The following is a 10,938-nucleotide window of genomic DNA, read 5'->3' as shown; positions in this document are numbered from 1 at the left end:
GATGCTCCTCACAGGGCCGCACCTAGAAGCAGGGAGGACATCCCCTGGACCGTGGTCCTGGCTGGTGGGTGAGCTCGGGGAGGCCACCCGGCTTCAGTGACCCTCTGACACCATCCCCTTCTCCCCCACCTTAGAAATATGAGAAACCGAAGTACGTGCTGTGTGTGACCTTTTTGGAGGGTGGCGATGTGGTCACCGGAGACTCTGGGGGGAACCTCTATGTCTGGGGCAAAGGTCAGTGTTACCCCACCGTTTGGTCCCCAACCCAGTCCTCCCTGACTCCCTTTGGCTGTGCCTTCCTTCCTCAGACCCTGCTGGAATGTATGATGTGCGTGCGTGTGTGCTAAGTCGCTTCAGTCGTGTCCAACTCTGTGCGACCCAATAGGCTGTAGCCTGCCAGGCTCCTCTGTCCATGGGATTCTCCAGGCAAGAATACTAGAGTGGGTTGCCATGCCCTCCTCCAAGGAATCTTCCCGACCCAGGGATCCAATCCACTTATCCTACGTCTCCTGCACTGGCAGGCAAGGTTCTAGCACCACCTGGGAAGCCCTGGGTATGATACAACAGGTTAAATCCTTACTTGACCAAGTCTAATGCCTCCATCAAGGTTCAGCTCTATCCCCACCTGCATGAAATCTTCACGTATTCCCTTCCCTGGTCCTCTGCAAACCCCATGGTAGTGATCAAGTTTGAACTGTAAATGAATGGGTTAACCCAGGTTAGATGGATGGAAAGATGGTTTGTTCCAAAGGAATGAATGAATAAGGCAGTGAATGAATGTAGGGGATGTCCTACTCAGTGAATAGAAGAATGAGTAAATGAATACACTATCTTTCCAGATGGCTTATTAGACGGATGGTAGGGTGGTTGGGTAGATGGGAAGGTAGGTAGAAGAAGAGGTGAGTGAATGGCTGGATGTGGGAGTGAGAGTTTGAGGTGTTTTCTGGGGTCAGTGTGGGGCAGCTTCTGCATGCTGACCCCTGCCCCTGGCCACCCTGCAGGAGGGAACCGAATCACACAGGCAGTGCTGGGTGCCCACGATGGCGGCGTGTTTGGGCTCTGCGCCCTGCGGGACGGGACGCTGGTGTCCGGAGGGGGCCGTGATCGGCGGGTTGTCCTCTGGGGTTCTGACTACAGCAAGCTGCAGGAGGTGGAGGTGAGGAGGGGGAGAGGCTCATACAAGGGTGAGGAGATCTCCCATCACCCCGCCAGGGCTCCTAACACTAGACCCTGTTCTCCCAGCCTGTCTCCCCCATCTCCACCCTGCCCTCACGTCTGTTGTTGCTGTTCAGTCCCTAAGTTGTGTCCGACTCTTTGTGACCCCATGGACTGCAGCATGCCAGGCCTCTCTGTCCGTCACTATCTCCTGGAGTTACCCAAGTTCATGTCCATTGAATCGTTGGTGCTATCCAGCCATCTCACCCCCCACCTCTACATGTGTCCTAAACTCATCTGTCCACCCCTCCCCCCACACCCAGGTCCCTGAGGACTTCGGCCCCGTGCGCACCGTGGCAGAGGGCCGGGGAGACACGCTGTACGTGGGGACCACCCGCAACTCCATCCTGCAGGGCTCTGTCCACACCGGCTTCTCGCTGCTGGTCCAGGTGAGCATCTCTTCTGCACCTGCCCCGCTCCGTCCCTATATGCCTCTCTTCTCTCCTCTGCACCATTCACTTCTCTCTTACTACTCCCATTTCTCCTCATCTCTCTGCCCCATTCCTTATCCTCTGGCCTAGTTAACACCTCTTACCTTCCTTTTACCTGCTTGTGACCTATAACCCCACCCCTGCCCTAGAATTCCTGCCCCAGAACACCCCATGGCCCAGCAGTGGGTTAACTGGTTGCACGGCAGGGGCTTCCCAGGACCTTGCTCCAGCTATGCTGCCCCCTGCTGGTCAGGGCGGTGTACTGTTTCTATAAGTACCCTGGCAGGTTGTCCCACCTGCCACACACCTTGCATGTCTCGGGCTCCAGGGCTCTAGGAATGTCCTCTGGAGTCTGCTCAGACGCCCACACCTCCCTCCTGGTAGGCCACAACCCTACCCCACATCCAGTTTAAAGAGCCCACCTACCAAGTGGTGGTCTAGAAGGATGGCTTAGCATATGAATTCTGGGGAGTGACTGCCTGGGAGTGAAAGAACCCTGTCGCTCACTCGCTGTGTGATATGAGGCCAATGAGTAACTTCTCTGTGCCTTTATGCAATGAGAGAGTAACACAACTGATCTCACAGGGTTTTATAAGGATTCCGTGAGTCCATTCATATACAGCATTTTGAATGATGCCTGGCACAGAGTAAGTGCTCAAAGAATCTTGGCCAAAAGTGCTCCTTGCTGGGACTGCCCTAGTGGTCCAGTGGTTAAGACTCTGACCTTCCATTGTAGAGGGCATGGACAGGTTCGATCCCTGGTCTGGGAACTAAGATCCCCCATGCTGCATGGCATGGCCAAAAAGAGAAAAACAAAAATTGTTCCTTATTCAGTGGTTTTCCCCTTCCTTCATTCCCAACATGCATTTTCCCTCTTACAAGGTGGCTGAGATCCATGCAACTGAGTTTAGATTCCCCCTTCTGGCTCTTAGGGGCTTTCCCAGTGGCCCAGTAGTAAAGAATCTGCCTGCATCACAGGAGACATGGGTTCAATTCCTGGTTCAGGAAGATAGATCCTCTGGAGAAGGAAATGACAACCCACTCCAGTATTCTTGCCTCGGAAATCCCATGGACAGAGGAGCCTGGCAGTCTAGAGTCCATGGGGTCAAAAAGAGCTGGACGTGACTGAGTGACTGAACACACACACATGTGTGTGAAGAAGATGAAGAAAAACAAGGGCTAGAGGGATTTCTTAGGTGTCCCAAGGCCAGAATGGACCTTGCTGCTGCTAAGTCACTTCAGTCGTGTCCAACTCTGTGCGACCCCATAGACGGCAGCCCACCAGGCTCCCCTGTCCCTGGGATTCTCCAGGCAAGAACACTGGAGTGGGTTGCCATTTCCTTCTCCAATGCATGAAAGTGAAAAGTGAAAGTGAAGTCATTCAGTCGTGTCCGACTCTTAGCAACCCCATGGACTGCAGCGCACCAGGCTCCTCCGTCCATGGGATTTTCCAGGCAAGAGTACTGGAGTGGGGTAGACCCCTAATAATAGCATCACTGTTCTACAATATTAATTATACATATTTTTAATTTTTTTATTCTTTTGGCCACACTGGGCCACTTGTGGGATCTTAATTCCCCAACCAGGGATTGAACCTGTGCCCTTGAGCAGTGAAAGCAGAGTCCTAACCACTGGACCACCAGGGAATTCCCAAGTTATATATGATTAGTGTATTACTAGAATTGTATTATTTAGCATTAATCATTATGCTGCTATCAATAATTATAGTTCTGTTGATTATCATAGTTAATTATTTTAATAATATATTAATAGGATATGTTATTATTACTAATAATAGTCAGCCACTTTCATTTGATGAGCACTTTGTGCCAGCCTCATACATCTTCCATGTATTTGCACTTTCCATCCACAATTTGAGTAAGCAGAATGCCACGAGACACATACAGTGATTGGACCCATTTTACAGAAGATGAAACCAAGCCTTCAAGGAGAAGTCACCTGCACAGGTGACTGCCATAGTCAATAACTGAGATGTGGTCAGACTTACCAGGCTGAGTACCCTCCATGGTTTCTCGCAGCCTTCTGGGCACCGTCTGACTCCTAAGATCTAGCTCCTACGCACCACGTCTCTTGCTTCTCATTGTGCAAACTGGAAAGCAGAGGTCTGAGGGGAGGGGGCACATTTGCCTGGAGCCCCCCCACTGGGGCAGGGATCTGCCCAATCATTGCCTCCTTCAGATACCCTGGGCAAAGCATCGTCCCTGGGTCACCTGTGGGGAGAGTGTGTTGCTGAGGCTAGTCCAGCACTTCTTTCTGGCATCAGAGGTGGGGGATGCGGAGGAAAGATCTGGATCGGTGGTCTCCATGCTGTAATCTGTCCTTCCTGCCAGGGCCACATGGAAGAGCTGTGGGGCCTGGCCACGCACCCTAGCCGGGCACAGTTCGTGACATGCGGGCAGGATAAGCTGGTGCACCTGTGGAGTGTGGAGTCCCACCAGCCCCTGTGGAGTAGGACCATCGAGGTAAGGGGCTGGGGGACTTGATATACCGTTCTAACAGGACCACCTGTCTCAATGTGTCAGGGATCAATCAGGAACCACACCCAGTGTCTTTCAGCAGAAGGAGATTTAATGCAGGGAATTGGGTGCTTACAAACTCACTTGGGAGGGCTGGGGGGAGTGAATTCTTGACTGGAAGGAAGCCTAGAACAACACCCCAGACCTGACGTGCCTGAGGAGCTGCTGCCTCTTCCATAGTCAGGAAGGTGGGGAGTCAGGAACCACTGGGTTCAAGAAAATGCTGTCCTCATAACTGTGATCCAGAAATCAGGATGCTGTGGTCACTCAAGTGTTGGCTCTAGAGCTACACTGTCTAGTACATGTGGCTATTCAAACTTAAATCAACTTTAAATTTAAGAGTGAAATGTTCAGTTTCTCCTTTGCACTAACTACATTCCAAATATGTGACTGCATGCGTGTGTACAGGCTCAGTTGCTCAGTCGTGTCCAACTCCCCTGTCCATGGAATTCTTCAGCCAAGAATACTGGAGTGGGTTGCCATTTCCTTCTCCAGGGTATCTTCTCGACCTAGGGATCGAACCTGCATCTCCTGTGTCTCCTGCATTGCAGGCAGATTCTTTACCTGCTGAGCCAAAACATGTGGCTAGTTGCTACCAAATTGGCAAGTGCAGATACAGAACATCTCCATCATTGTAGAAAGTTCTGTTGCACTGTCTTGCTAGATCTAGAGTGACTCAATTCTGGCTATATTTGCACTGACCAAATCAGATCCTCTGTGCCCTTGCCTTTCAAGGCTAGTGACTGCTCACCTGCACAGCAAATGTTTTCACAACCTAACTGATCAGCGGAAGTGGCAGAGTGGGGCCTCTACTTTGTGTCTTCCAGAGCCCACAGTAGTGTAACTGATTGTTGGACACATATCACAGCTGACCCTAGCCGCATGGGCTTCTGGGCAATGTAGTTTCTAAGCTCCCCTGCCTGTGCAGTATAGGAGAGTAGAAAGTCAGTTGTCATAGTCTTCACACCACCTTTTGAGGTTTTGTTCTAGGCATCCAGGGTTACCTGTGATCCTGGAACACCTGATGGCCTTTCAACTTCTAGGAGTCAGGGATGGTGTGTCCTAGAAATTACTGGGGCCATATGTAATAATCCTCACCTTGGCTGCTAACTGAACGCCTACTATATGCCAGGTTCCATGTTCAGCACAGCAGTTCTCTAGCCAGGGCATCAGAACCACCTGCGATGTCAGAAACACAGAATCGAATCGTGAGCTCCAAGCACAGGAAGTCTGATTCAAGAAGTCTGAGTTTGGTCCCAGATTCTGCAGATTGTAACAAGCTCCCTTAGGTTACTCTGATTCAGGCAGTCTCCCTACCATTCTTGAAACTGCCTTAGCACTTTACCCACATCATCTTTTTTTTTTCCTAACTTAAAATGTTTAACTTTGTATTGGGGTATAGCCAGTTAACAATGTTGTGGTAGATTCAGGTGAACAGTGAAGGGACTCAGCCATACGTATCCATGTATCCAATCTCCCCCAAACCTAGCTCCCATCCAGGCTGGCAGATAACATCATCTTTTTAACTGCTTCCGCCCCCAACCTCCACAAGGCAGTAGGAATGATGGATCCTCACTTGGAAACAGGCCCAGAAAGGTAAAATCACTTGCCCATCAACAAGTGTAATTACGATCATAGCTGACCTTTATTGAGTGCTTCCTGTGGGCCATCTTGCTTACCATTCTCAGGGCTTTACACCTTGCCTATAACAGTCCTGGGAAGTGTGTGTGCTTATGTTCTCCATTTGAGACAACCAAGGCCAAGGTGGAGAAACCTATTTGATGTCACATCACTAGGAAGTATCAGAGCCACTGTTTGAACCCAGGTCTGATTCTTCTGTTGCCTGTAAATCAACCAAATCCCCCCCATACCCACACCCCAATTAAATATTTTTTTGCTGGAGATTAGATAAAGATGCGGGGAAACAGGCACTCAGACACACCTGGTGATATGCTGATAAATTTTATAGCAAGCAGATTGACACGATGTATCAAAAGTCTTAGAAACGTGGACAGTCTTGATCCCAGCAATCTCATGTCTAGAAAAGTCCCTAAGGAGATCATCTTGGGTGAATAAAAGTGTGGGAATTTAGAACAGGAGTGATAAAGGATCCAGAGTCCACAGTGAGGAGGAATGTTTTCTGTTCGAGCCAACATGTTAAAGGGCAGGAGAGTGTTTTCTGAGTGTCTGCGGCAGGGGGTTACCAGAGGGCAGCAGAGGGAAGTGAGAGCCCTTAGGCAGGCTCCGAGGCCGGGAAGGTGGGCCAGATGGATGGGGACCCCAGCTTCCAGCCCCGGTTCTTCTCTCCCTCCTCAGGATCCTGCCCGCTCTGCCGGCTTCCACCCCAGTGGCTCTGTCCTGGCCATCGGCACAGTGACTGGCAGGTAACACTGACGGGCATTTGGGGTGGGCTTCTGTGCTCCCCCCAGAAACTATCCCTTGATTCCCCCCTCCTTCCCTACTGCCCCAAAGCCTACAGAGAACGATAATTAGGTCCCAAGTGGTTGCCAGGACTTGATCTCCCATCATTCTTCTTTGAGAGTCCGCTTTCTCCCACATCTTAATGCGGTCCCTCCCTCAAAGCCCCAGATTGCCACCCCTCTCTACCAGATCAGCTCACCCCTCCTCCCCCCACCACGCCTTCTCCTTAAAGATGGCTGCTGCTGGACACGGAGACCCATGACCTGGTGGCCATCCATACCGATGGGAATGAACAGATCTCAGTGGTCAGCTTCTCTCCGGGTAAGGAACGCGACTGGGGACGCTGGAGAGGCAGGGCCTGGGAACAGAAAAGCTGATTTACAGGCAGGAAGAAGGGTTGGAGCCTGTGTGGCGCTGGCCTAGGGGTGGGGCCAGGACTGTGGTAGGGATGGAGCTTGGGACTACTGAGTTGTCTGGGATAGTGGGGGGGCTGAATCTGAGAGAGGAGGGGTAGAACCTGGGTGCTTCCTCATAGCCCCCTCCCCCTCCCCCAGACGGGGCGTACCTGGCCGTGGGCTCCCACGACAACTTGGTGTACGTGTACACGGTGGACCAAGGCGGCCGCAAGGTCAGCCGCCTGGGCAAGTGCTCGGTGAGTGGGCCGTGGCCCCCAGCCCGCGCCGCCACCCCGTTCGGGGGGTGCAGGATTAACCAGTTTTCTACCTCAAGGGAGCACAGCTTCAACACTCAACTGACTGCCCTGATTACGTCTAGGAGTCTTAGCCGGGCACACACACATTTACCCTCTCCTGTGTTTTAAGCCCGCCCTTTGTGTAGCCCCGCCCCTCACATTCTAAGCCCGCCCCTTCGTGTAGCCCCGCCCCTCACATTCTAAACACACCCTCTGTGTTATAGCCCAGCCCCTTGCATTCAAAGCCCGCCCCCTCTGTGTCTAGCTCGGCCCACTTGTTCTAAACTCTCCTGTGTTCGAAGCCCTCTTTGTCTAGCCCTGCCCATCACGGTCTGCCCCTGCCCGTGGTAGTCTGGCCCCACACTCCAAAGGCTTGTGTATCCTTCCTCTAGACCCCTTGTGTTTTCACCCTACCTCTGTATTTAGCCTTCCCCCCATCCTGGGCGGATCCTGCCCTCTCCAGCTCTAACCCCACCTCTTCCCTCCCCCGCAGGGCCATTCCAGTTTTATCACCCACCTGGATTGGGCCCAGGACAGCAGCTGCTTTGTCACCAACTCTGGGGACTACGAGATTCTGTACTGTGAGTTCGCTGAAACCCAAAGGCACGCCTCCCTCAGCCTCTCTACAGCGCATGTGTGATTTGCATAGCCTTCCCCAGGTTCTGGCAGAAAAGCCAGGGCATTCAAGTCCCTCACCTCTGGCTGGTGTATTCAGGGGCTGATCTGTTGGGCTGGTCTCCTGACTTCTGGTTTCCTCCTTGGTGGACCCAGCTTTTAACCAATTCCTCCCCTCCCTGGTTGGATGGGTTAGGTACAGGTTTCTATGCAGATACCCTTGCTCTGGCCTTGGGGTAGAGCATCACCATCCAGGATCTAGTCCCCTCAGCCAGTCTGAAGACTTAGAATAAGCCCTGGGACCTTAATCTCCTGTCTCGGACCTCAGTGTCCACTGTCTGTGAAATGGGTGTGTTGTCACTAGTTCTTTATGCTCTGAACATCTCTCCTCCATTTTCTGCCCCAGGGGATTCATCTACCTGTAAGCAGATCACTACTGCCGAAACTGTGAGGAACGTGGAATGGGCCACGGCTACTTGTGTCTTAGGGTTTGGGGTGTTTGGTAAGTTGTGGAATGGACAGAGTCTTGCTGAGGACAGGAGTTCTGAGAAATATCCCTGACTGGTGGTTTTTGCGGCCTCTTATTACCAGGCTGGGAAACTCATTCCTTTACCCATGTGAGCAGCCATGTTTGTGTCAGAGGAAAGAGGAGGGTGAGATGACTGCTCAGGTCCCTTGGAGCTGTAACGAAATGAGAACAAATGAGGGGTGGTGCCTGGCCCAGAGAGATTTGCACGGCCTGTGTCCCAGTCATGAGTTCATTCAGGCATTAATGTACTCAACACATACTCCCTGAGCACCTGTCTGCACAGCTGGGCAGTGCCGAGACCCAGTGGTGACCACAACAGCCCTGGCCTTGCCATCGTGGGTCTCACAATCCAGTGGACAAGACAAACCTGTCCCCACACAACCCAGAATAGATCAGGTGGAGGCAAGGAACTCCAGAGAGGACATCTGGCCCCAGTCTAGGAGGGAGTCAGGGAGGACTTCCTGGAGGAAGAGACATCCAAACTGGGCCCTGCAGGATGAGGCGTTACATTCCAGTGTGGTGAAGAAGGAAAGCAGTCTCTAGGCAAAGGGAATAATACTATTACTACTAAGTCGCTTCAGTCGTGTCCGACTCTGTGCGACCCCACAGACGGCAGCGCACCAGGCTCCACCGTCCCTGGGATTCTCCAGGCAAGAATACTGGAGTGGGTTGACATTTCCTTCTCCAGTGCATGAAAGTGAAAAGTGAAAGTGAAGTTGCTCAGTCGTGTCCGACTCTTCGAGACCCCATGGACTGCAGCCTACCAGGCTCCTCTGTCCATGGGATTTTCCAGGCAAGAGTACTGGAGTGGGTTGCCACTGCCGTCTCCAATAGCCATGTGGAAAAGCGCAGAGGTGACAAAGCTTGCTATTTGGAGAAATGCAAGAAGGCAGGATGGCTAAATCATTTCCGAGTTCAAGGGAAGCACTGGTGAGGGGAGCAGTGTAAGGGGCCTGGCAGAGCACAGGGGTCATGGTGAGAAGCCTGGACCACAGAAGGGTTTTTGTTTTGTTTTGGCCACGTTGTGTGGCTTATGGAATCTTTGTTCCCCAACCAGGGCTTGAACTCAGGCCCTTGGCAGTGACAGCATGGAGTCCTAACCACTGGATCACCAGGGAATTCCCCATGAGAAGGTTTTGAATGATGGAAGATAGGGTCAGATACATATTTCCAAAAGATTATTCCAACTCTCATCCCTGGCTAGAGACAGGCTAGATGAGAGGAAGGCAGGGAGGCTGCAGCTGGGGCCTGCTTGCCTTGGGGTTTCCTGGCCCCAACTGACATCTTACCATCACCACCCACCCCCAATCTTGTCCACAGGGATCTGGTCCGAGGGAGCGGATGGTACTGACATCAATGCTGTGGCCCGCTCCCATGATGGGAAGTTGCTGGCTTCAGCTGATGACTTTGGCAAAGTCCACCTGTTCAGCTACCCCTGCTGTCAGCCTCGAGTGAGTCCCTGTGGGGGCTGGCAGGGTGGAGGTACCAAGCAACCCTTTGCGGATCTCAGTTTCCCATCTATACAAAGATGGCAGTGACTTGATCCCAAGGGCCTTTCTTAACTTGAAACTTGATAAATTTCTGAGTCTGTCGTGCTAAAGCTCTGAGCACCTGCATTATGAAATCTTTGGTTCTTTTATCCTGTTAACTCAAGAAATATTCATTGAGTACCTACTATATGCCTGGGCACAGGGAATACAGCAGTGAACAAGACAGGTGACCTCCTTTTCTTTCCTTCTTTCCCTATCACAGGCCCTCAGCCACAAATATGGTGGACACAGCAGCCATGTGACAAATGTGGCCTTCTTGTGGGATGACAGTATGGCCCTGACCACGGGGGGCAAGGACACCAGTGTGCTGCAGTGGCGGGTGGTCTGAACTGAGGAGGGTGGGGTTCCCAGGAACATGGGGCCCAGGTAGAGTCAGGTGGTGAGGGTGCAATTCTATTTTCGGGAGATGTCTATTGCCGAGTAGAGTAATATATACCCAGAGTATGTCTATAGCAAAGGGGGTTATGGGGGTGGGTGGGTGGACTGACAGAAGTCTCTATTTATCGGGGTGGGAAGAGGGGTCACATTGATTTGGGGGAGCCATTAGAGTGTTTGGTTCAGAGTGTTTTTTAAGTTTATTATTTTATATCATCCAGAAATAAAAACATGTGCACTGAGGTGGAGTGTCAGGGTCTGTGTATGGGAGTATCCATAGATTGAGTGTGTCTATAAGTATATGTGTATGTGTGCATGTATTACAGTGTTTGTGATGAGAGACCATTATTGGGTCTTAATTGGTCTTTTTTTTTTTTTTAATTGGTCTTTAAGCTTGACAGAAACCAAGCTAGCTCTAACTTAGGCCAAAGGAGTACTCAGTTGGCCAACATACCCAAACAAGGAAAGGCAGTTGTCCCCTCTGGCTTTCAGGGCCCATGAAACAAGGGTTTGAGGGCAATCGAGGTATTCCATACCTTCTCTGATCTTCTGCAAGTCAGCATTTTTCTCTGGG

At 51.6% G+C, this 10,938-nt stretch overlaps 1 protein-coding gene across 3 annotated transcripts in view; it reads left to right on the top strand.

Moving 5' to 3' along the window:
- EML2 (echinoderm microtubule associated protein like 2) overlaps window positions 1-10,607 on the top strand; it is a 23,051-nt gene extending 12,444 nt beyond the window's left edge. For all 3 annotated transcript variants that reach the window (XM_010852609.1, XM_010852608.1, XM_010852607.1), the window contains 11 exons: window positions 135-234; window positions 1,002-1,156; window positions 1,479-1,604; window positions 3,998-4,129; window positions 6,500-6,567; window positions 6,837-6,925; window positions 7,159-7,256; window positions 7,789-7,876; window positions 8,317-8,412; window positions 9,760-9,890; window positions 10,192-10,607. In XM_010852609.1, the coding sequence (XP_010850911.1) occupies window positions 135-234; window positions 1,002-1,156; window positions 1,479-1,604; window positions 3,998-4,129; window positions 6,500-6,567; window positions 6,837-6,925; window positions 7,159-7,256; window positions 7,789-7,876; window positions 8,317-8,412; window positions 9,760-9,890; window positions 10,192-10,317 (1,209 nt within the window). In that variant the 3' untranslated portion in view covers window positions 10,318-10,607. The remainder of the gene's footprint in view (window positions 1-134; window positions 235-1,001; window positions 1,157-1,478; window positions 1,605-3,997; window positions 4,130-6,499; window positions 6,568-6,836; window positions 6,926-7,158; window positions 7,257-7,788; window positions 7,877-8,316; window positions 8,413-9,759; window positions 9,891-10,191) is intronic.
- The last annotated feature ends 331 nt before the right edge of the window (window positions 10,608-10,938 follow it).

This window comes from Bison bison, unplaced genomic scaffold (genome assembly GCF_000754665.1).
Source record: "Bison bison bison isolate TAMUID 2011002044 unplaced genomic scaffold, Bison_UMD1.0 scf7180017864313, whole genome shotgun sequence".
NCBI lineage: Eukaryota > Metazoa > Chordata > Mammalia > Artiodactyla > Bovidae > Bison > Bison bison.
This window is presented reverse-complemented; position numbering and strand designations above follow the sequence as displayed.